At 36.8% G+C, this 26,541-nt stretch overlaps 1 protein-coding gene and 2 pseudogenes across 36 annotated transcripts in view; 1 reads left to right on the forward strand and 2 right to left on the reverse strand.

The window, feature by feature from the left end:
* Positions 1-12,390, reverse strand: part of LOC104877209 — a 19,976-nt pseudogene extending 7,586 nt beyond the window's left edge.
* Positions 1-26,541, forward strand: part of Nrxn3 (neurexin 3) — a 1,525,607-nt gene that overhangs the window by 1,151,994 nt on the left and 347,072 nt on the right. For all 36 annotated transcript variants that reach the window (XR_004518320.1, XR_004518321.1, XM_033766713.1 and 33 more), the window contains one exon: positions 24,615-24,796. Coding sequence is in view for 34 of the 36 variants with exons in the window: in XM_033766713.1 (XP_033622604.1) it covers positions 24,615-24,796 (182 nt within the window). In the remaining 2 variants the exon portion in view is untranslated. The remainder of the gene's footprint in view (positions 1-24,614; positions 24,797-26,541) is intronic.
* On the reverse strand, positions 17,586-17,763 carry LOC117287184 (annotated as a pseudogene).

Raw genomic sequence — 26,541 nt, forward strand, 5'->3', positions numbered from 1 at the left:
ATATAAACTTCTTTGGTGCACTTATTAAAAATGCAAAACCATGTCACTTCCTTCCACATGGGCACTGAGATGCTGTGCGGTTACAGCTGGGCTCATGTACATCCCGGGCATAATGTTCCAGAGCCACAAAGCAAACCACCTTTAGTTTGCTCTGAGCTGAGTATTATTTTCAGAAAATCAAAACCTAAATTATGTTTAGTTTCCTAGCTCAGAGTCTCTGGAGACAGACCCTACCAGCTGAATATCATTTGTATATTTTATTTAAAGAAAAATAATAAATATTCAGTAGTGAAGTATAAAATCTCATTGTAGCTCAACCTTACTAGCTCAGGGAATTACTTTCTTGTTCTGGACCCTCATGTTAAAATGTTGAAGTAAAATTGTGATCATTTCTATATTTTCTTCTAAGCTTGTCTTAGTTCTCTGAATTTTTTAAAATGTGGAAATGGGAACTAAAGCCAGGGTGTTCACACTGAGTTACATCTCAGCCCCTTTTAAATTTTCTACTATGAGACACTAAATTGCCCAATCTGGCCTCCAACTTGTGATCCTTCTGTCAGTCCCCCGGAGTCCTGGGTTATAGGTGTATGCCATCATGCTTGGATTAAAATGGGTTTTAATGTTATAAGTCAAATAACATGTGCAAAAGGATAGGACTTAGTAACAGATACAACATCAATAGTAATAATAATCACTAATCTGTATATAAACATCAGAGAGCTAGCTTTCTAAATTCACTCAGTTCTTTGGAAACGCGTGCTAGTTCAAGAATGATGTATGCCATTTTTATAAGGTGAGAAAGTAGAGCAATATAAATTGTACAAAGTGAGTATTGAGTGCTGCAAAGTTCACTGTGCCTTAGAGAAATGAGCTGTGCATTTATTGCTGAAAGCAAACCTTTCAAAATATTATTTGGACCCCAGCCTAGCAAAGGAATAAGGGTCATTGCAAAAGAAGTATATGATTTTAACCTTGGCCTTTTGAAGCTCAGAGTCTGAACAGCAAAATAAAATTAACACCAGGGACCAGTTTAATTAATAGGAACGTAAGTATTGGACTGAAGCAAATACAGATCTGAATTTTAATGTGTGCCCCTTTTAGGTGGACGACTTTGTAGAAGTTATATCCCCTCTATGCCTCAGTTTGCTCATATTGAAAATAGAGATGCTGTTATCTACTAAATAATTTTGTCACAGTTATTTCTGTAAAGTTTGATGGCAAGATGTATAAATAGCATATCTGGAAAATAGCATCTACTCCTTAATTGCTAGTTATTTATTTATCGATATTACTAATACAAATGAAATGATTATTCTCTTCCTATCTCACCACACCCACACATATACACTACATTAGTAGTTTGTATGTTTATAATATCCTTCCTGATGAGTTGAGTAATTCCCACCTCCAGTGTTTTTAAAGCAATAGTGTCCAGTTTTTATAAATCTCTTTAACCCTAGAAATTAACCCAAAGTCCAGTACATAAAACTTCTTGAAAAATATTTATTATTTTAATTGTAAGAAATGAAAAATAATATATGCTTCAATGAAAAGAGCTTGACTTTCAAAATGGCTATGTTTAAACTTTTTTATTACTATTATTCTGGAGAGCAGCATCGTTAGTACAAGTACTCATCTGGGTATTTACGGTAATGTATTTATTGGGCGAATTAGGCACCATATGGTGTACTAACTTAGATGGCTCTAGTTCTTTATTAGTAGATGGACGAGGCTCTAGGGTAATAGGTTCTCAGATCCATATGCTATTCAGAAGACAAATTTAGTATATGGTGACCTTGCTACAGGATCAAGTAGCATAAGAAAATGAACCGAAGTGGAAGAAATGCTGAGGTTGACCCAACAACTACGATAATTGACCAATGTGGCAAGAGCAGTTCTGTTCCAAAAATAATCATCAAGATAATTAGTATAGAATTGATGTTGTTATGGGTTACAGGTTTCAAAATTTTCCTTGTTAGGAAAATAACCTGTTAAGCAACCTCATGGGATTTTGAATAAACAGTGAAGCACTTTTATAGAAACCTTGCACTTGAGGAGCTAGCAAAGAGAAATGGATCTCTCTTTAATAAGTTCTTGGCCTGGTCTTCCCTTTCCAGGTCCAAAAGTCCTGAGGGAAATAAACAGCTGTCCAAATGAAATGCTGAAAGGATATCCCTGCATGAATAGAGATGAATAGAAGTGTGTGTGTGTGAGTGTGTGTGTGTGTGTGTGTAAATTTTATCGTTCAAGAGATCATTGTAGGTAAGTGGGACTGCTATTCTAGAGCTTTAGCTGTTTGATGCCAACAGTGCCTTCCCTGAAAGGTCTGAGTCCCTGCGCTGCACTTTGCATGAAGTTTAGTATTAATGGCTCTCCTCCTGGTGGGGAGAGAAATGAGCAGGTAAGGCCAAAAGCAGCATCTGTGACTTGCTAGGATCAGCTGGCTGTGTGTGCATGATTTCCACTTCAAAGAGTTCACAGACTGGTAATAGTTCATTGCAGCCTGCACTTGTCAACTAGTCAGAGTTGCTTTGATACAGCTGCAGTAGATAATACAAAATCATCTACAATCTATAGTGTTAGAGTACCAGACACACTCAATGTTTGTGTACTTGAGTACACATTGTACAAATGGAGATAATATGAAATTCATTTGTTTAGCTTCTTCATTCCACAATATTCATTGAACTCCTATTCTATGCAGAGGGCTAAAAAAAAACCCACAAGATTATTTAAGATAGGTAGGTTAGAAAGGCTATTATTTTTTTGCTATTTTTCCTTTTCCCATCATTTTTCCAACATCTGCATTTAGTTCAGTCCATAGTAGGTCTAAAGAAGTATATATTGAAGGGTTAGTAGTAAGTGCTTAATAAATGTTGACCAAATGACCTACTGGATAGATTAAGAAGTTCACAAAGAGCTGTATTGCATTTTATGGGATGAATGGGAGGTGGGAAATAAGTAGCATCCATAAGAGACTGAGAAAATTAACCCATGTTACTGTCTATCCAACAGCAAAGGTGAAATTGAAATGCTGCTCTAATTTAGAAGTCTTTCTGTTTGAACCAATACGGTTGTTTCCAAAAGGACATTTTCTAAAGCAATTAGAATTACTTAATAAAGAAGAATTTCCTCATTGTGTCCTCAATGATTAATGTACAAGGACAGGAAAAAATGTGATCTATTATTCTTAAGTAGTTCCTGGCCATTTACAGTTCCCAACATCGATTACTTCCTGTTTGGAAGTAAACAACAAGATTAACTATCTTCCACTTACCCTAATTCATCTAATCTACTGACAACAAATTTCTTCTTTGAATTTTTTCCCCATTTTGGCTTTGAAAACATAAAAAAAGGTTACCATAAATGAAATGGAGTGTTTCATGTAATAATCCTCTTGTTAACCCTGTTATCCAGCCATCAGGGCACTGTATATAGAAGGAAAAGAGGAAGAAGAGAAAATAAGATGCTGACACTAAGGGTTAAGAGCAGCCTCAGCCTCTCGAAATGAAGGGATGAAAATAAATCCTTCATATTACTGAAGCAAGTGAATGCCATGAAATAGCGGGACCTGAATCAATATATTGCATTATACCAGAGAAAAAGAAAGAGCAGGATTTTCAGAGTTTATTTATCCAGGTCCTCAAAAAATATATACCCATGTGAGCTATTGGGCTGAGAATGTTGATTCCATTGAATCTGACTCTTGCATCGCCACACTTTTGGCCAGGGTGAGGCTCTGATGAGTCATATCCAATAGCAATGTCTCTCCTTCTCCTCTCCTCCCCTCCCCTCTCTTTTCCTTTCCTTTCCCTTTCCAGGAGGTAGGGGCTCACTATGTTGCCCAGGCTGGCCTCAAACTCTCAAGTGCAAAGAAACCCCCTGCTTCAATCTGTTGAGTCCCAGAGCCTACAGGGGTGTTCCCCGCATGAATATTCTCTCTCATCTCTTGAATGACCCTCTTTTGATTCTTTATTTAGTGGAGAAAATATTGACAAAATTTTTTCTTGCATTATTCACAGGTATCTAATAGACATACTAGTGCTTTGGATTTGTAGTTGTCCTTCCCTTTGATAATTTCAATAAGATTTTACATACATCAACTAATTCATCTGATAACAGAAAAAGATAGAAGCTACTATCATCCTTTCCATTTTAAAAATGGGCAAAATAAAGAAACACCTGTGATGGGGATTATGAAAATAAGCATTGGTTTGTGTGTCTCAGATAGAACGTGCATCAAAGTAGCAAAAACAGATACATTGTAATGATAACAGAAGGATTTTGGAAATCACTATGTCTATTTATTTGTCCACAGAATTTTTTGAGTTCTCTGAGCCATGTAATGTTTGAATCATTGAGAGTGTTTTGAGTTAAAGTAGACAACATTTATTCTAATGGATATGCATTCTAATAAGAGGGAGAAAAGATGTGGTAACTTAGGTAGAGAAATATTAGCAGTTGTGGGATACAGAATGACTACCAAGGAAAAGAAAGCCATTGCCTTTGGTAGTGTGGCCAAAAATGGGCTCTCAGCTGGTTGCCCTTGGGCTGAGAGACAATTGGTAAGAAGGAGCCATCGAAAGAAAGGTCCAAAATAACTGTACTGTATACCTAAAATGTACCAATAAACGCAATTAAAAAAAAGAAAGAAAGAAAGGTCTGATGGAAGAGGAAAGAGCAAGTACCAAAGCCATAAAGGTGTTTATTTGTCAGGAGAACAAAAGAAACCTCAGTGTCTGCAGTGTGGTGAATGAAGGGAAGAAACTCCAAGTTGGCAAGGGCTCGATCTCAGCCTCCAAGGCCATTTGGAAGCTTTTGATTTTATTCTTAGGCAATTGGAATCCACTGGATAAGTGTAAGCAAGAGGATGGTAGGATGACCAATGTGTATTGGAAGATAATCTGATCTATGTTCCTTTTTAGAAAAAAGCCTCCTTAAAAATTCATTTTTTGACAATATTAAGTACAAGCATATCATGTTCTACCAGTACACAATGTTCTAGGAATTTAGAGATGAGTAAGCCAAGTTTTTACCTTTGCTGAGCTTACATTCTGCTAGAGAAGTGACAGAAATGCAGAGTTTCCTCCATGAAGAATGACAAAAATCGCCATTTCTGTTGCAGATTTTGCTTGGTTGGAGATGACTACAGTGGCTTCAGTTCTTCCTTGTTTCCCTGCTTTCATTTCTATGTGTTGTTTTTTATTCTGTTGTCTTCACAGATAATAATATGCAGAAAACTTTTTCTTAAAGTCTATCTCAAGAAAACACTTCAGACAGTTAACTGATTATTTATACTCTTGTATTGTTTCTAGAATTGCTGATTATTTAAACTTTTCCGTATTTGTTCTATTTACTGTCTGTTTTAAGAAAGTACCTCAAACAGTAACATTACTGTTTTTGCTTTATATCTAGAGACTCTGATTTCCTAAACTTTTCTATATTTGTTCTATTTATTTATTCCTTTCATTATTTTTCTTGTTCCAATTTAGTCACATACACACATAGAACATTGTTCTGGAAAAATAATGAATACAGTTGTACTTTAGGCTGAATATAGCAGAAAAATGTTTTATAATTGTCATGATATACATTAATCTTTGCTGTTTCCCTTCTCTTTTTAAACTAAAATACTAGATAGATTTTATCCTTTGAAACACTTTAAAGGCAGCTTCTTTATAATGTACTCATGTGTAAGTATTTGTGCTTCTGTTAAGAAACAGCGGAGCAATAAAAAGAAAATCTTTTTTCAAGACTCCCCCCGAATTTTATCTTGGTAGGAACACTTGAATTGAGATTGACCTCAAAACAGATTCCCAAGTGTATGGTATAGTATTGTTAACTTTTGGCACTGCATTGTATAGAGGATCTCTAGGACTTATTCCTCCTGGATACCCAGAATTTTATTTATACCTGTTGATCAGCAACTGAAGATCCTTTTGGAGAAAAAGTTCTTAAGCCGAGGCTTTCATAGCTGTGGATAGTAACACTTGGTTTTATTGCTGCCGTGAAATGAAATTCAATTAAGAAAGAAATTCTTAGACATGATAGAAAAAATTAATAGTGAAGAAATGGTTTCACCAATCCTCAGGGACTCAGAAGGAATGATGTTAACCTGCTGTTTCCCACATTTCTTTCGGGTTTTCTGGGTATGAAGAGAGGCTGATATTTCAGTGAAGTCAAAGAAATATTTTTAAATAGATGGTTTTATTAGTGGGATTTCCTGGAAGATGAGTATATGCCAAAAATATCCTCAAGGATATAGCCTTAAAGGATATTTCTGCCAAATGTGTCAAACCATTTAGAGCAAAAATATGGCTTTATAAAGTGTTTGTGTTTCTGAAACATGATTTTCCTCAACAAAGAAGTAGCAGAAATGTGTCAAGAAGGAAAAAGGATATTTTAATCCAAAGAGATAAGATGATTAATTTAGATAAACATGTTTGCTCTTATAGAATCCAGTAGTTTTTGTTTTAATATATTCTTCACTCCTTGAAATGATTCCCATTTGGAACTATCTAGAAAGCATCTTCAGACATCCCTGAACAGTGACCATTTAGCCTGTGCTGGAATATATCTTGTCATGAAATTTTATTATAGTTTTTTTTAAGACGTAGCTTCTCATTGAACTGCTCTAGAAAACTCCTTGACAAAGATGATCTGTAATGTTGAGATTAGATATTTTACCCATTGTTCGTCATTCTGTCTTTTGAAGCAGCATTATCTTCTTCTGTGTTACCCCTTTTATTATTTGGAAATAACCATTAGAGTCTTGGAAAAGCTTCTGCTGAGCTCATTCACTTGTTCCTTACACACCAATACTTTGAACTATCGCCCCATCCTCTCAGGTCTGCTTCTCATTATCCTACATGAAATGTTAAGAAAAAGGATGCTCAGAAAGTTGTGCGGTCATCTCTCTAGACAGAGTCAGAGAAGGACCTGAACTCATACAAGGTGCTTTCTGTGAGACCCCATGTAGTGCAGTCTCTTTTTACTTCTGTAATCGCTTTTCTCCCACTTTCTCCTAAGTGTTCTCCATTCCACTCATGCTGGTCTTCTCCATGTTCTTCATGCAAGCCAGTCACACTCCAACCTCACTCCTTTTCCCTTATCCCATTGCCTTGGACACTCCTCCTTCAGAAAGTGGTCCTGATTCGCACTCAGGCACCATGGTGATTAGCCCTGAGGAGCTTGCCTTCTGCATCTCATTGGAAATATCCATCTCCAAAAGCTCTTATCACCTCAGCAGACCTTATTAGAACTTAGAAACCCCAGCCGTCACATTGTATATCGATTGGTTCTCTTGATCTTCAGCATCATTATTACAGTATCATCTCTATGAAAGAAAGGTCTTTAGTATGTTCACTAATCTCTTTCCAGCAGCTAGAGACGTGCTAAGCATTTAGTAAATATTCGTGATTATATTAATTAATTTACAATCTATCAGTCATTATTGGGCAGCGGAGCCAGCGTAAGAGTTTAATAGTGTGTGTAGCGATACACTACAGGAGTTTCTCACTTAAAGTGAATCCACATAGCATATGACCTTTATTCAAGAGCATCCTGTATGTGTGTACATCTGTGTCTACGATACACATAAACACACCTATGTATATTTAGGCACATGTATACACACACACACTGTGATATATACATAAGTGTATCTGTCTCTGACCAAATAAGTAGATGTGTGACTGCAAGATATTCATCCAAACCTGGAAACAACTGAGGACGAAGAAGTGAAGGATCGTGCCCAGCAGGACTGCTCACTGTGCCTGCCTTTCCAAGGATACAGTTGTTCTTGAACAATCACAGTCTGTATATCAAAATAAGCTCTTTATTGAGTAGGGTAAAAGGAGTTGCTGGCAAGACTGTAAATTCTCTCCCAGAACAAATGATAACTGAGCCCAGGAACCCTTTTGTCTTGGGGCGGGAGGGGGGCATAAATTCCCTGGAAGGATCTGCCGCATGGAATTGCTCAGCATTCATCATGTCAGCCTCCTGCATCATTCATGAATGTCATAAGAGTCCAAAGAATTGGCACTTCAAAGGTGCAGAGGATTAAATAGCCATTATACTGGTCTTTTCTGCCCCACAGTGCTTTTAAAGGCATCCCCCTCAGACTGAAGTGTAGCCCTTCCAGCCTCTTCTTGTTTCTTGCCTCTTGAGGTCTTCGCCCGAGGAAGGAGCATTGCCTCACACATAGTCAGCCTTGCACTTGTGGAAACTGAATGGCCCTCCAGAGTTCTTGTTTCCCTGTAGTGCAAACCTTAGGACCTGAAACAAACAAACAAACAAAAATGCCTCAAAGCTCAAAGCACATCTTTTTCAAGGGAGTATGGAAATTCCTGTTTTGGCTTAGATTCTTCAGTGATTAAGCTATAAATTTTTTAGATATTTCCACTTCTCTTTACTTTCATTCCTTTGTAGTCTAAGAATAATGAATCAGAACAGGAATCCTTTATATGTGGTATATTACATTATGTTTTCAAATATAAGGCTTCAAATCCTATCATCCCCAATGAAGCATGTACAGGCAGAGTATACACTGAAGTAACAGAGTTTCAATATGTCATCCTACTGGCCAACTTCTTCTTACATATATGTATTTTCCTCTTTCTTTCTACTCCTCCTTCTCCCCTCAAAACGTTTTCATAGTCGTCTTTGCTACCCAGACCATGGGGAGATGTCAGTCACAGCATCCTGCAGTTCATTTGGCATTAAGAATATAGTTTTTGGATCTATTGAAGGGCATAGTGAATAATAATGTGTTATATACTTCATTGGCTAAGAATAAACTTCAAAATGTTTCACTCCAAAAAATAAGTATGTGAGTTAACTGCGATATGAAATAGTTTGATTTACCATTATGCACTATATATATGTATCATAACATCCCAATGTATTACACAATTTTACAGAATAATTTTATATATTGAAAGTAAAATATATTTACAATTTTTTAAGAAAATCAGTAAGCAAATTTTTCTTAAGCACCCACTTTACAGGGAGTCAAAGCGTATGTGGTTCCAAGGATTCTGGATCATATTCAGGAGAGAGGAGTTCTGGTTAGATTGACAGTCATCAGCTGTGGCCATGGGCAGACTCTGTAACCTTTCATGGTCTCAGAATTTGCATGTATAAATGAGAACACAAATGTTGGCTCTACAAATCTCTTTCCACCCTTATGACACATGGTATTATGTGCTAGCGTGGGCTTCAGTTCATGGAAACATAAAGAGGGATGTAATCCCACCACCTCCTGCTGGGAACCCATAATGAGTCTCTTAACCCTGCTGGGGAACTGGTTCCAGGTGGACTGATAGTGGCATGTGTGAGTAGTGAAGCTAGATAATTGTTTAAATATGGTATGGTCTATGACTGTGATATCCTCACAATCTGTCACTGTGCCCATGTTGTGGGTTTCTCTCAAAAGTTTATGAATTTAGGATGAATGTTCTCTTTAAAGTGAAACCTTGGACATGTGTTAAAGAATGGAATTAAGTGGGTAGATTATCAAGAATGAATTAATTGCTCGTAAGAGGATCAGACTCCTTCAGCAAATATTTACCTGGTACAGAAGGTGTCATCCCAGCCACACTCTAGGCCCCCCATGGCTCCAGTGTGAGGAGATTCTTTGAGCTTTGCTTTGCCCACTGCAGAAACTTCTTTCCTCTTCATTATCCACGCTTTCTCCGGAAGTGAGAGAGCTGATAAAAATGCTAGGCTTGGACTTGGCATTCTGCTACCCCAGCCGTGAGTCTGATTCATTCTTTCTGCTGGTTTAAGAGACATTAAAATGAGCAAAGCTATTTTCTAAGTTTCTTGATCTATGTGGTGACAGCCAGAGTCAGAGGAAATGGGAACAGTGGGAAAGAGAATAAGTCTTCGAGAGATGTGTATTTGATCTCAGGAAAGTAGACCCCGTGTTTGTGGGGAGGCTTCAAATACTTGACCATTGCTTTGGACACCCAGTAAAACCTGCTACCTCGGAGGCACAATGTGAAGGACCAGCTGAGACCGGGAGATAAGGACAGGCAGGATATATGGCTGAATAAAGAACTTTCAGTCTCCTTTTCTTACGAGATGGACAAGTATCCCATCATTCATTAAAAAGTCCCCACATCAGAAAACAGCTTACAATCCAAGTGCACACCGCTCCGTGGAATCTTTTCACATGATTGACTTAATCAGAAGACCTAATCTAACAAGGAGAAGCACTGTATTAATTTAAATATGGCAGGTGCTACCTAAGTTTACTGCAAGAGCTGACGACCAATTATCTTGTATTTTCCCCTAAAATTGCATTTTCTAAAAAGAGACTGGTATGTCTGAATATATCCATCATAACAAATTGTCAAGCTTTGATGGCAGTGACTGCAGTTTATTTGCAGCATGTCCTATCTGTACTGTTGAATCAATGCTAAAGTCATCATATTAGAATTAAGACGAGGCCTGGGAAATGCATTTTATACATCTGCAGTATGGCTTTTTGAATAAAAGTGTAAGGCCAGGGACAGGTGAGTAGCAAGTGCCTCCCTTCAGGACTGAGGGGTAAAAATAGAGATCATGCAGACATCTTCTACAACTCCAAAGTAAATGGTAAATTTTACAATATGTTTTTAATCACCAGGACTTGAGGAACAGGCACCCACTGAATAGGCGGAAGGATGCTAAGGGAAGACAGAGTGAAGGACATGGAGGATGTTTTTGAAATACATTTCCTTAGGAGGAAGAGATAAGAATCACCAAATATTAGCAAAGGTGATGGCCTTGCAAAAAAGTCATAAGAAAAAAAAAAACTCATAAGCTGAAGCTGTGAAAAGTATAAAACATTTTAGAAAGTTAGGGGTTTATGTATTAAGAGAAAATCAGAGTTTGAAAAGTAAACTGTAACCTAATTATGGAAATATTATATAATGATTGCCCTGATGGCCGTGTTCATTGACAAAAGGTGAAGAATATAGGTTTGTTGAATGATGAACAGTGTCTATACAACTAGGAGTTTTGATCTGTTTTGATTTCTTGTGTGACTCTTGGCTCTAGATTGTTTTGTTTTAAGAAGAAAAAATCAGAGTTTGAAAAGTAAACTGTAACCTAATTATGGAAATATTATATAATGATTGCCCTGATGGCCGTGTTCATTGACAAAAGGTGAAGAATATAGGTTTGTTGAATGATGAACAGTGTCTATACAACTAGGAGTTTTGATCTGTTTTGATTTCTTGTGTGACTCTTGGCTCTAGATTGTTTTGTTTTAAGAAGAAAAAACAACTTTTGGCCTAATATTTCTGGAGATATTTTATTTAACCCATTGACAATCTTACAAGTCCATTGTATCAAATAAACTACCTCCTCCATCCAAGTATACACACCGAGAAAAACATTTATGTGCTTAGTGTGAGAGGAGTGATAAGTTGGAATCCATCACCTCGTGAAGTATTATGACACTATTAAAAATTGATAATGGTTATGTGATAACATGGACCGATTTTTGAGTTCAAACACTCAAATATTATGTAAGCACTATAGTTACAACCATTGGCAAGGTATGTTTTTCTGTAGTTGGAGTCCAAAGAAAAAGGCAAATAGATATATGTTCAGTGAGCGCAAATCAATTTGCCTGATCTTTAGGTCGTCAACAAGTAATCAGCACTTGGGAAATAGCAGGGCAGAACCTGCGTACATTCTATGATGACAGTGAGGGTTAAATCATGGACTCCCACAATCACTGACTTCTGGCCAAATATTTGAAGCACTGTCCTACAAGTATGTGAAATTCAGCATGCCCCACCTTAAATTTACCCCACCTCCACGCCCTGAACGTCTCTTCCTTTTCTATCTATAACTTTATTTGCACAAAAATTCGAACACCGATCCAACTCTGCTCCTCCCCTTTTCTTCCTTTTATTCTTTGTGTCCTCCGGTGTCCATTCCTCTTCCCGTTTCTCAGGCTCACTGAGCAGTCCCAGTTTCCACTTCTCGGGTCTGTGCCATCGCGAGGGTTTTCTTGATATACAGGGTTGCTTTTTCCTCTTTCCAACTCCCACTGCGGACGGAGTTAGTTTTCTCAGATGTAGGTGCTTCCCCACTTACCAAAAGTAGTCATTCTCCAACTTTTTAAATGCTACAACTCTTCTATTAAAAAATTTGTGCAATTATAATAGATTTACTCAATTCAAAGCTATGGGCTTAGAAAATTAAATAATGACTTCGTGGAAATTGTAGTTGCAATCTATAGAGTATTTCTATTACAAAAACGTGACAAGGAAGGCACTGGTTCATCTGCTAAAGTACAAATATCTGAGTCTCACATTCAGCACTCTGCACAGCTTTCACCCTCCTTTTTTCAAGAATTGTCTTTGCTGTGCTTATATCTGCAGCCTCCATATTGCCTTCTAGGGATTGTGCTCTGTTCCCCAAACACAAAGTGCTGAATCACATCTTTTCTCCAAATCAAATATCCTTCCCTGCTTGAAAATCAGGCAACTACAAATTCACTCTGGAGACTCAGTACAAGTCTATATTGGGCATTATGATTTCGTGCTATGAATTTCCATTCCATTTTGTACATCTCTACTAATCACAGCATACTGTACTTTGTATATGGAAGAGATGTACAAAGCACAAATTATTTTTTTACATTCATATATTTTACATCTAATTTGTACTTATTAGAGGCTCTATTTTGACTATAATAATTTAAGTAAATTTCAATGTCTTAAAGTATTTCTTTATTCTTCTTTGTAACATTTTGGCAAATCTCACATACTTATTTTTCTTTATGAACTGCAAAGACATGAGATTCCATCTAGAAGTGGCTTAAAGATTAACATAGTTCACATGTTCATATTTTCCCTAGCTAGCAATATCATATTATCTCCATGTATATATAAATATTTATAATTTTAAAATTATAGTTTAAGTTTTCTTTATATAATTTTCTTCTTGAATATATTTCAAGATATTTTTTAGATTTTTTTGGTTTTATACTTTCTCTTTTAATATCCTCATTTCAACCTAATGAATACTATTATTAATGTATGTTTTGTTTTGATTTGGATCTAAGGTTTGAACCCCGGGCCTTCTAGCGAACATTTATCTCCAGAATTTATATTCTAAGACAACATCTTGCTAAGTCACTACATTGCCCAGTCTAGGCTCAAACTTGTACTCCTGCTTCAGACTCCCTCCCAATATACAGGGATTATAGACTTGGAGAAACATGCCCAAAATATTGATTTTTTTTTAAGTGGTAAAACGTACACAGCAAAGTGCATTTTAACTATTTTTAAGTGGACCAGCCAGAGGCATTAAGTACATTCAGTCTGTGGCACAACCACTATAACTGTCTATTCCAAGAGCTAGCATCCTAAACTGTGACTCTGTGCCCAGGAAACAATAATCCCCCAATCCTCCCCTCCCCTGAGCCCTGATAACTACAATTCTACCTTCTGCATCCATGAAGCTGACTATTCCTGGCACTTTATATGATTAGAATTATATAATATTCATCCTTTTGCATCTGACTTATTTAATTTAGCATGCCTTTCAGTTAATCTCATGTATCAGTATTTCCTTTCTCAATATTTTTCACTGAACGTGTAGGCCATATTTTGTTTATCCTTCTCTCAACAGACATTTGGTTCTTTCCTTTTTTTTTGGATGTTGCGAATAATACTGCTATGATTATAGGTGTACAAATATTTGTTTGAGTCCATGCTTCCGGATCATTTGTATGTATAGCTTGAAGTGAAATTATTGGACCACATGACAAGTTTATATTATACTGCTTTCTACAGTAACTCCAACATTTTAATTCTTAGCAACAGTGTAAAAGTTTCCAAATTCTCTATATCTTTGGTAATAATTATCATTTTCTATTTTTTGATACTGCCTTAAAGTATATAAAGTGATATTTCAATGTGATTTTGATTTCCAATTTCCTGTCAAGTAGATATCTTAAGAAACTTTTTTGTGCTTACCGACCATTTGTATACCTTTTTTAAAAAATATACATATTCAGATCCTTTGCTCTTTTTCTTTTTTACTTCTTAGCTATAATAGGTATAGAACCCAAGGCCTTGGGCATGCTAAGCTCATGCCCTACAACTGATCTACACTCCCAGTCTACCTGTTACGTGGGCTATTTGTTCTTTGATTGTTGAGTGATATGTTTTGTATATTTTGTGGCTATCAGTCCCTTGCCAGATACATAAATAATTTGCAGATGTTTTCTCCCACTCTATGGATCGTCTTTCTACTCAGTTGGTGATGTCCATTGATACACAAAAGCTTTGAATTTTGAAATCTAATTTATCTACTCTTTGACTTTGTTGCCTGTATTTTTTGTATCATATCCCAGAAATTATTGCCAAATTCAACGTCAACAAGCTATTCCACTATGCTCACTTCTAAGTTTTTAGCTAGTATATTTATCTTTGATCTCTGTTGAGCCAATTTTGTTCTTTTGCATATGAATATTCAGTTTTTCCACACCATTCATTAAAAAGACTGTCCTTTTCCTTTTGAACGACCTTAATGCTTTTGTAAAAAATCAGTGGATGGTCTCTGAGAGAGTGAGAAGTTACTAATTTTTATGTATTTATCTTATTTTAGATGGACTTTGCAATTGTTCTTATTACTTTTAAATTTTCTTATTACTTTTACTTTGATAGAAACTGTCATATTTAGAACATTCTGTTCAACTTCTATTTTGATTAAAAGTTTTGAAGGAAAGGACCCTGATTTTTTTCAAGTAACTTTTAAACTCCTGAATAAAATTATATTCTAATTCTATTTTAATTAAGTGATGTATTAAAATTTAAAATGCTACCTTTATGTTGAAACACACTTCTCATATTCCTACAGTGCTGCATTATTGTTTTCATGTACCCTTGAATTACTCATTCAGAAAATTTGATCAGTAAGTAGGGTTATGTAGGTTTTGTTTTATTTTGTTTTGTTTTTTTCTTTTTTCATGCTGCAGACTTACCAGGTGTTGCTACTACTATATTGGATTTGTAGGTGAACTTGGAGTAACTTACTACATTTTAGCAAACTCTGCAGAATCTTTTAAGGCTTTGGTGATTTCTATTCAAATCATGTTTGGTTTAGAGGGAAAAATGTAATTTCCATACAAAAGGGTTTAATGTTTCCAGATAAAGATAGAGGATATGCTAGGAAGATACAATAATGAAAGACCTCTAAAGGTATACAAACTCTGGGGAGTCTTTTCACTTTGAGTCATGCATCAGAAAATGACAGTGCTAAAGTATATATTGCATGTATATATATAAATATATAAAGTATATATTACTAAAGTCTATATTGCATGCATGATAATTATTTTGGTCTTTACTATAATTCTTTAATATTATTATAAAGAAAAATATTAATATCTCCTGAATATTGGGAAACTGAGGCACGATGAAGATAAAAATTGTCATACATTATGGTACGTGAGCATAATTGTTAATATGTCTTCCTCATTATGAAATGGTTCTGTGACTAAGAGATATCTTTCTCATCTACTCAAGAGTTATTGTCCTTCAAAAACATGAATGGATTTTTCCAGGAAGATCATGTTTTATAAATTAGAGCCGCCAATGCCCCAAAGCCATGTGTGTGTAGACCCTTGGCCCTTGAAAGTGTGACATCCATAAAAAGCAGGCATTTAAGTGAAAGCACTGAAGAGCAGCAGCTACTTTTTATCTGTGTTGCTTTGCCAAAGAATATTCAATACTTAGAAATCCCTTGATTGCCTTTATTAGAGAAGATATTTCAAAGCTGTAGAAAAAAAGAAGGAAAAGAGTGCAGACAAAAGGGCTCTGAACTTCCTCTTTCTTCTAACCATGTCCCAGGAGATGGCATCAGAAGGAATGCATTTAGAAAAAATAATGCTACAGAAAGGACTGATGAGTAATTATGAAATGATCGTTTTTATTTTTCTTCTCATTCGCCTACATTTTTGGCTAAGGACAAATGCATATATGGTCTTTGCTCTTAGCCCATGCTCTCTAAAATGAAATAGCTTTGTTATTCTTAAATATGTGATATTGCTTTTCTATTAGGCATCCCGGTGAAGTAGAATCTGAGATGTATTTTTTTCCCCTATGAAGAACAATTTACAAGATGATTTAGGAACTGAGGGGTAACATAAAACAGTTTGACTCAAATGGGTGTGATTTTCTTATCTGAACCTGCCAAATATTCACTGAAGAAAAATCATCCAAATGTCTTTGTGAGTGGGTTTCTTTTACAAATTGCAATCTGTGTTCTACTCCACTGTGAGAGACGCTGTGTACCCTAATTGATGAGTATTTATAAAATATTTCCACTTTGAGATGAAATGACAAAAAGCTGAATTAATACAGAGTGTAGTTTCTTATTCCTCTATCCTTATTCTACTCCATGACTGAATGGTAGTACAGAGATATGTAAGTATAGGTGAGCCAAATTTCATTGATTAATTCAATAGCATTTATTTTCTGAACACTCCCAGTGTTAATAGAGAGATGAATTAAACAACTCTGTCCTCTAGGAACTCGTAGTATGGAAGAGTTCCGGATTTTCATTTTGTTTGAAAATAAAACTTTATTTTACTAGACCTGAATACTGTGCAGTTTCCTAGTACTTGTTTTGTTTTGCTCTATAAGAAACCAGCATAGTTACGAAAACTGAATTATGTGGGCTGTGAGGTGATCTCTGACTCATGGGGTTCAACCATGAGATTCAGAATTTAAAGTTTGTTCAGTGTGTTGTGCTTCTTCGTGAGCAGCCTATTGCCCAGCTTTGTGTTATACACTTTATAAGAGAGCAAACATCCTCAAAGAACATCACTGTCATTTAAATTGACTAAGATATTGGGATCTTGTACCTTTACATGACAGCTCTTGGTTCTCATTTTTTCCCCTTGTCCCTGCCCTCCCTTCAAGATCCCAATAATGAATGTAACTGTACTGTATACCTAAATTGTACCAATAAAATCAGTGAGAAAAAATAATAAATTAAAGAAGATAAAATGATTACCCCATCGCTGTTGTGACCTTATCAAGTTTCTATCTTATTGGGTGCTTTTCATTTTGGTCACATGTTAGAAAGCCATCATATTCTTCTTGCCAGCAACATCCCCACTCCCCCGATCCTGGTTCACAAATGAAGGTAAGAGATAAGGAGGTCAGGGGTACAGATTAGCAACATGAAGAAAATATAGACTGTTGGATTTGACAGTTGGATTAAATTTCTGATTCTAATAGGTATCTGGTAAAAATAATTTTACTTTATAGTTTCCCTAATCTTTAAAACTGATATAATGACAGCTATGGGCTGAATTGTGTTCCTCCAAATTCATGTATAGTCATCCCTAGGTATCCATGGGGACTGGTTCCAGGAACCCCTGCAGATACCAAAATCTACAGATGCTAAAATAACTTATATGAAATGCTGTAGTATTTGAAAGCAACCGAAGAACATCCTCATATACGCTGGAATCATCACTAGATTACTTACAATACCTAATGCAACATAAACACGATGTAAATTGTTGTTATTGTGTACTGTTTAATTAATAATGACCAGAAAGCAAGCTATAGATGTCCAGTACAGATGCAATTAATTTTTATGAGCATGTTTGATCTGCCATTGGATAAATCTATGGATACAGATCATCATGGATATTTAGAGCTAAATTTATTTTTAGGAGTGTGACTATTTGGAGGAAGAACTTTACACTTGATCTTAGCCAAAAGGCCAAGAAGCAGTTGGAGGAAAATCTTTTAACAAGGGAATTAAGTTAAAATAAGGTGATCACAGCAGGCTCTAATCCAATATAGCTCGTGTCTTAAGAAGAGGAATGGGTAGAGAAACCCATGTGAAAACATAGGGAGAAAGTGGCTGCCCACAAGTCAAGGAGAGAAGGCTCAACAGCAGGCAATACTGCTGACACCTTGATCTTTGTCTTCCAGCTTCCAACACTATGAGAAAGCAAATTTCTGCTGTTTAAGCCTTCTAGGCAGGTTGTGGTGCAACCTTATAGAGCCCAGTTGAGCTAATAATACAAGAACAACCTGTCAAGTGAAAAGTATAGAATTTTAAAACACTGGGTTAGTCCCTTTCTCATGGCTGGGACTCAATACCTACTCCAAGAAATTAAAGGAGGAGAGGTTTATTTTGGCTCATGCTTTTTTAAAGGTTTTAGTTCATAGTCAGCTGAAGCAGCAGGTGGTGAAGGGTCTGCTGTGGAGGAAAGTTGCTCACTTTGTGGTCTTCTGGAGGCAGAGAGGAAAAGAGGCACCAGGAAGAGACACAAACTCTGAGTGACCCGCATCTTCCAGCCAGACCGCACTTCCAGCAGCTAAGCTGCTTAACTCATCGGTACTATAGGTGATTCCACTGACGAGTAAGTGTTTCCAGGATCCAGTCACCTTCCACAAGCCACACCTGTTAGCACATGAGGCCTTTGAAGATATTCTTGATCTAACCACAGCAAATACTATATTGTATAATATAATGTATTGTAAATATCTCATGCATATAGCGGATGAGCATTAGTATTAATATTAGTATCAGCGAGTTTGTGAAAGAAATAGTTGCCCCAAAGAAAAAAATAAGCTTGTGAAAATTCCTGAAATAAGAGAATTTGAATGTGTTCTGGGCAGCTATGCTTTTAGATCAATTTTCATGTCTAAAGCATTGCATACTTTAACCATCTTCTTTTTGTTAGTGGAAGTATACTAAAATTCTATGAGTAAGAATAACTGTGTTTCGTGTTTTGCTACTATGACACATTTCTGAAATTATGTGTTCCCGAAAATATCATTACTCCTAAGAGTAAGAAAGTGCCAGGATGTATTTGTCAGCATTCAGAAGTGTATTGAGAAACTACTTGTGATTCTATTTCCCACTTGGGGGAATAAAGGTGTATATAAGGTAACACTGCAATAAAATGTCTCAACAGTTGTTAGCAGATTTGGAAACAGCATGATTATTTCTTCTTCATAACTCCTTGGAAAATCCATAATATTTCCATCAACAATTCCAACCAAGTATATTTTCAGGAATTGTTTTTGCAAATACTCTATTATATCTACAAATAGTGGTTCTCTTTGATGATATTTACCACCAGAATAAAACAATAGTGGAGTTTTCTTCTTATTCATAGAAAAACATTTAGTTCATTGGTAGAATTTTATTGATTTGAGGGTTTTCATCAGCTAGCTCCTCTGGTGCCTGTAGTACTATGCATAATATATTAAGGGCTTTACTCTGCATACAAGTTTGAACTCCAGAGTTAACTAAGAAAATTTAATACTACGCTATATTGAACCACTATTGTTTTGGTGGGAAGTCTGAGTTGACACCTTGAATTTGGAATTCTAGCAAATGCCATGAAATATTGCCTCTGCAGATCTCAGAAGGAAAATTTGGGGGGCATTAAGTCCATTTGATTGTAATTTTTCTTCCTGCAAGAGAAAGAGACCATTTAACATGGAAGGAGTATCTACCTACCATGCCTAAGGAATGGGATCTCCACTCTCCCTTGGGATATATTTCAGTTTCTTGTTTACTCGGCAGCATATATGTCCATTTCTTTGTCAAAGAAAAGGATGTTCTTAAAGTTAGGTGAAATTTCTCTCTTAGTATTCAGTTTGTTCAGTTTTGCTTTGTTTAAGGCATTGGCTTTTATATAATTTTTGAAAGTCAGAGTAGACAAAATAGATTAAAAAGCCACCCATTCAATCATGCATCAGAGAGCTGTTTATAAAAGCTGTAGTGCTTACCCTGTACTCCCCAGTGATGCCTTCAATAATAAACAGATCTTGTTTTCAGTTTTTGCTCCTATCACTCACCATTTTCTCCTTTGGGGGAAGCTCTTGGTTGCTAGGGATTACTTCAGGAAGTTTTATCCCATGGGTCAGCAGGTCAGCTAGATACTAGAGAAGAGAGGGTCAAGAAAGGGAGACATGATTCTGTCCTCAGTTCCACCACTTAGCACTAGACCAAGGAGTTGAATCATTTTGAACTTCCGTTTTCATTTTCATTAAGACAGTAACAAAAATATTTGCCATTAAAACTTCGGTGAATGCTGAGGGCAGAGGCTTCAGATGAATAACCCCCAAGGCAGGCAATTTGAAAGTCACACAATGCTTTGGAAATATAAGTTCCTACTGTAGTGAAAAAATGAAGATGATCCATTCCAGAACATCTGAGGAGATAGAGGTATTGAAGAATATCATAGAACAAAGTAAAATAAATTGAGAAAAAAATGTTCCTGGAGCCATCATTCATTACAAAATCTTTTAGCGTTATGCCTCCATTATCTAGAAAGGGCATCTGTCAACTTCAAATCCACAGGTCTTTCCACTTTGGTTTTATTAGCTATATGGTAATTGATATGAATAAAAGATAGTTTCAATTTAATAGCAATAACCACATTTACTGGCAGAATATATTTTATGTCGTTGGTAGTCCATTTGTGTGCCCAAAGAATTTGTCAGTCTACAACAAAGAGCACAACTGTGGCGAAACTTGATGAGGGAGTAACCAACCAGAAACAAGGATCCTGAAATAATAGGACAGAATGGACAGGCATCATTGCCAGAGTATTTGAGATGATGTTTTGGGGAATGTTTAAAGAGATTTGAGTAAGAGTCTGGTGTCTTGTTCCTTAGCTCACTTTATAGCAACATAGTTCGCACATGAAGTTTTATATATAATTAAGTAATTAATTAGTATACATGTCATGTTTTTTTATATATAAGGTAAATTTTTATACAAGACCATAATTCTGTATATGTTGTTAGTCTCAAGAAGAGTAATAAAGTCTTTGGATGTGTGACTGGAAAGAGAAACAGCATCATAAAGCCAGGGCTTTGGAGTTTACAAATAAAATCAATAAATAACAGTAATTATCCAAGCAACACTAACTAAGGAAAGGCTGAGTTGACAACAAAAATTAAATTCCTGTAAACTAAGCATTAAAATGTACCAAAGTTTTAAGAATTTTGGAAAAAAGTTTGAACTAGAAAAAAAATTAGCCCTCGTTCTCTTTGAGAAATCATTAAGTCACCTGCCTACAGTTTACTGTGCAACTGCATTAGACTGCTTTGTAGACTTCCTTCGTCATTGCCCTGACATCTCTTAAATCCTTTTCTCCTGCCCTGTTACTCTTCCCCATCACACACGTCCAGAACAGACACAAAAGCATGCATCTTCGTATGCTTAAATCCTGCTCTCACCATCGGTTCTTTCACATGAACTGGGCAATTATGAAACAATAAGCCAGATACACTATTTGTGGGTTGTGGGTTAAATAAGAGGTCATACTTTTACCATCTTGGAAGATAAAGTGTGTTCACTTAATCTTGATTAGTGGTGAGAGTGCAGAGATTTCATTCCTGAAATTCTGTGCTGGTCAGAACTCAGAAAACCAATGTCAGCTGTTTACAAACTTGAAAATATTGCAGTGTGAAATGCCACAACAGTCATTTTGTCTTCACAGTCAAACTAATCATTGTTTTGCTGGTCAAAAAGAAATTTACATGGTACTGATTATTAATAAATGTAGTGTGATGTTAGCACTTCCATACTGAGAACAGTGAGAAACTAGCAGTTAGATATCCTAGGTTCGGAAAAGAAAGCATGTATTGTGTTATTGCATAGCTTAGAACTGAACATCTTCAATGAATTCCAGAAATATTCTCAAAAAAGTTGATTTGTAATCCACATTTAAAGACAACAAATTACTTTTTTACTTGAAAACATAAAGCAAAATAGTTTCCTCTGGGATTCCAGGCATTTTCTATCAAACTTAACAGAGAGTCCATGCTTATTTTTTATTTTTTTATCTTTTTTAGTTTATTGGTACTTTTTTATTGAGTTTATTGGTACATTTTAGGTATACAGTACAGTTGCATTCATTATTAGGATCTTGTACCTTTACATGACAGGTCTTGGTTCCCATTTTTTCCCCTTGTGCCTGCCCTTCCTTCACCCCCTGTCCCCTCGCCTTTTACAAACACTTTATTTCCATTTTTTCATTTTCTCATATTTTTTTCTTTTACTTTTTTTTTTTTTTTTTTTGTACCAGGGATTGAACTCAGGTCCTTGCGCTTGCAAGGCAGTCTTTTACTTTTTAAGTATATAATACAGTTACATTCATCATTAGGATCTTGTACCTTTACATAGCAAATCTTGGTTCTCATTTTTTCCCCATACATCTTTCCCATCTTCACCTCCTCCTCATTACTTTTCTCTCATTGCTGAGACAAAATATCTGATATTCAAAGTTAAAGGGGGACATGTTTATTTAGCTCACAGTTTGTAAAAGTATTAGCCCATAATCTGCTGATTCCAAGGCAGAGTGGCATCCCAAAGCATAAACAATTCATGGTGGGCAAAAGGTAGCAAAAGCCACAAGGCACAGTTCTTTCTGTCCCTTATGTCTTATCTAGGCTACTTAAAGTGAGTAGTACTCACACCCTTAATCCTAGTACCGTACTGTGCCATGAATCAACCCCAGCATCAGATACTCTAGATCCAGCCACCTCTGAAAAAGTCTCATCTATGACTGCATGAGGCTTTGGAGGGACATCTAGACACAAGCCATGACAACTATGCAAGAGAGCAAAACAAAGGAAGTAAAGAAAAAGCAACATCATCAGAGTAGAAAATTGTAAATCTAATTAACTTCCTCTAAAGGCAGGTTTGCCCGTGAGAACCCTCAAGGTCTTTATTCACTAATAAATATAGTACCAAGAACATATGCATTACTACCATTTTCTGCATAGTAAAATAAGCCATGTACTAGATACTTTGGATCTCTTTGCCCTTTTCAACTATGAAGTTAGAATTATCTAACACAGTGACCATAAATTCACAATACTGGAAGCAATTAAAATAAATTGTTAAACTGGATTTTACATCTACTTTACCCCATCTAATACTGTCATCGTGAAGCTGTTAGTTGTTTGCTTAAAAACAAAAATCACTGGGAACTCCTAACCACTGTATCTAAGGAGCTGTGTATCAGTCTTTTAACGTGGTCTTTCCCTTGATATTGTAGCACAGAGAGTTACTAGACAGGAAACTGGGGGAAATACAAGCAGAGTAGGAGGTTTATAAAGCTATTTGTATGGTGAGAAGAGCCAGAAGGGCTTTTGAAAACAGGCCGGATTTAGAGCTATGGGTTTGTTTTCATTCCATTTTGATCCGAGGAGAAGTGAAAAGAACTAAGTACAGACGACTCAATCCTCTTGGTGCAGTTCATTATGTACTCATGTTGGTATAGGGTAGAAAAGGCTCTTGGAGTCAGCAGTCCCTGGCTCAGAACTTCTGAAGGTGCCACTGAATTAAGTCAGATATTAGAGCCTCTGTTTCCATATCTGAAAATCTGGTACCGCATGAAATATCTCATACAAATGTGAAGATTCAGCTAATAGTTTTGAAAGATATTGCAAACTGTAAAGTCGTATGTATATTATATTTTGTTGTTGCTACCAATTTTTCGCTTATTTTTGTCATGACCAAAGTGGTTTCTCATAAAGTATGAAAGTATCTCTATAGCACAATACACCATGGATTTAGGAGAGAATTGGGTAAAATTTTATAAAGTCTAATGAAATGTCACAGGCTGATTTGTATTTTTGGTGATTTTATACATTAATCACTGAGTAACCTTCTAGTTTTCCAAATAAAGATAAAGGGAGCAGTGATGACATTTGTAATCATCTACAGAAAGGGACTTATTTAAATTCTTCACAGATGGAGAGATATCAAGGGTAAATCATTATACCCACATTTCTAATTTTAAGAAGCTTTGAGGGTGTTTGTGGATAGTAAGGAGCAAACATTGTTTTGCATATAGAATTAATCATAAATTTACATACCACGATCCCAAATTCTCCAGATAAATTGGAGGATTTTCCAGAGGCCATCTCCAAAGGATTGAGAAATTCATGAAAGGAAAATAATGTTACGCTACATGGAATTTATAAACTGAGCAAATTGGTAAAGCTAGGACAGTGACCTTTCAAAGAGGATAAATGAGATTTTTTTGTACCTCAGAATTTATTGTGGCTTAATGCTTTAGAACGGATAACATGCGACATATACTCCGCAGCTTTCCTTTCTGTAGAGTGGGAGGAGCTGACAGTAGGCGGGGATGGCTTTGCAGGTGTCCCCAGACCTGCTCTTGGCTCTGCCCTCAGACTGTTCCGTGCCAAGAGATGGGGGGCAAGTTTTCTATATCAGTTCCATCCTGGCTAAGAGGGGAAATTAGTTCAGCTGTCGCAGAAGACAGCAAAGTTGTCCCATATCCCAAATCTCTTAGACACGGCATATTTTTGCCCTCTGCGACTATGGAGCAGGAACTGAAGATGTAAAGAATGACTCTCATTACCATCTGCTTTGTTATTCATTCCATTTCCTTCATCTTCGATTTGGGGTGACAGATGCCTTCTGAGGCTGTGGAAGCTATCCCTCTCCATACCCAAATACTGTCCTTTGGGGGACATTTCCTCTCTGCAGCTGTTCCGTGGCATCTCAACGGTGTGTAATAGCTGACAGTATGTCACACAATGCCCTCATGTCACCTTCTCTCCTTCCTTTCACAGCTGGTGCTACGTACATCTTTGGGAAAAGTGGTGGCCTCATCCTTTACACCTGGCCAGCCAATGACAGGCCCAGCACGCGCTCTGACCGCCTGGCTGTGGGCTTCAGCACCACTGTGAAGGATGGGATCTTAGTACGCATTGACAGCGCTCCGGGACTTGGTGACTTCCTCCAGCTTCACATAGTGAGTACCTGGCCTTGGCCTGGAGTCTCTTGTTTTCCTGGTGGTCTGAGTTTGGTGAGTCCGATAAATGCAGCAGAACAACCTGCGTAGACATGGTAAAGGTGCACTTTTTAAAATTGCCTTCACTTTTATGAACCAGAATGCTTAGAATGCCTCAATGATTAAAAATGACAAGCTGTTTCTTCTACTCTTTGAATATAAGGAACATTCCCTTTAGGAGCCGTGTGGCTTGACCTGCCATAAAACATTTGCCGACCACTGGGGTACAGGGGGAGATTTACCTGGTGTGGTTCATTTACCTGGTTCAAGTAGCAAAGACAACTTGAATGCAAATTATCTCCTAGGCTGGGGGTTGGCGAACTGTGTAAAAGGCCAGTTAATAAATATTCCAGGCTTTGCATTTGATAGCATCTGTCAGAGCTCCTCCATTTTGCCACAGGCAATACATGTCTTAAAGCATGTGATTATATTCATTTGTGAAAATTGGCTGCAAGCTGTACTTTTAAAAACCCTGTGCTTGGTTACCGATGTCCCTGTACAGATGTAAGGAATGTGGGATAGAAACCAAGGTTCTGACTTCAGTACCAGAGTGAAAGGGGCACCAAGAAACCAAGTACCTGAGAGCTGAGTTGCCGGTTCATGCTGCACATCTATCATTTTGCTTTAGTTCTTGTACTTGTGAGCTAAATAAGACTCCAAGCCCAGTCCCCACAGATCGATCATAAGAACACAGTACAAGTGTAAGAAATTAAAATGATTTGAAGGAAAATATTACTTTATTATGAGGATAGAAAATATTTTTATAGCAACAATTAGCCCATTTTATCACCTGTGTAGTCTTCAGTTAAGAAAGTAGGCAAAAGAAAAATGATTTTTATCCGTAAGTACCCCAAGTGCAGCTACCAAGAGCAAAGAGAGGAATTGTTCTCATTAGTTACCAATGTCAGGGCCAGAAAGTATGTATTTAATTTGGAGTAATAAGAATTCAGTTTTAATAGCAGGGGGGAAAGCCATTAAGAGAGAGAGACAAAAAAAAAAATCAACAGATCAACTAGGGATTAGTCTGAATCTCTGAAAAGGAAGAAAAGGAACATTAGATGGGAGTCTCTGAGCCAGGTTTTTTTAATGTGCATATCCAAAGAGGGGAGCAGAGTGTGGGATTTCATTGCCGATCTCTGGAGATGGAGATGGCTGGACAGAACCACAAGTATCAAGCGCTGTGTTTATGGCAGTGCCCATTCCTAGCACTTGATCCTCCAGCATGTCTTGGAGCGGGGAGCTCAGAGGCTCAGTGAGAAGGTGGTCTGGACGCAGCAGGAGCCAGAGCAAAGCAAGACTCTTCACAGAACTCCCAGGAAGGACTGGTGAGAAGGGATCCCCTCAGAATGTGGAAGACAGTCTTAACTAGAGTTGCACTTTTGAAATTCTTTCTCAGACGCCTCTGGAACCATATGGTGTTATAAGCTTGAGTTTAAACATTGTAAAAAGCCATGCCAAAGAGCAAAAAGGAAAGCAGCTATAGTTGCTATACTTTGTCTTTATTTGGCCTCTAACAACCACCATCATTTACAAAACTCTGTGAGATTTATGCTGCCCATAACTTAATGACTATTTCATGGCATCCATAACTAAGCTATTATTACCGTCTCACTTGCATTTTCATGATGATTTATCTCCTTTTTCTTTCATTCAGTGTAACTTACAAGGAAAAATATGATTTGGCACAGACATGAGCATCTTTTAGA

The sequence above is a fragment of the Fukomys damarensis genome, unplaced genomic scaffold (assembly GCF_012274545.1).
Source record: "Fukomys damarensis isolate Sample0158 unplaced genomic scaffold, DMR_v1.0_HiC HiC_scaffold_21, whole genome shotgun sequence".
NCBI classification, from domain to species: Eukaryota; Metazoa; Chordata; class Mammalia; order Rodentia; family Bathyergidae; genus Fukomys; species Fukomys damarensis.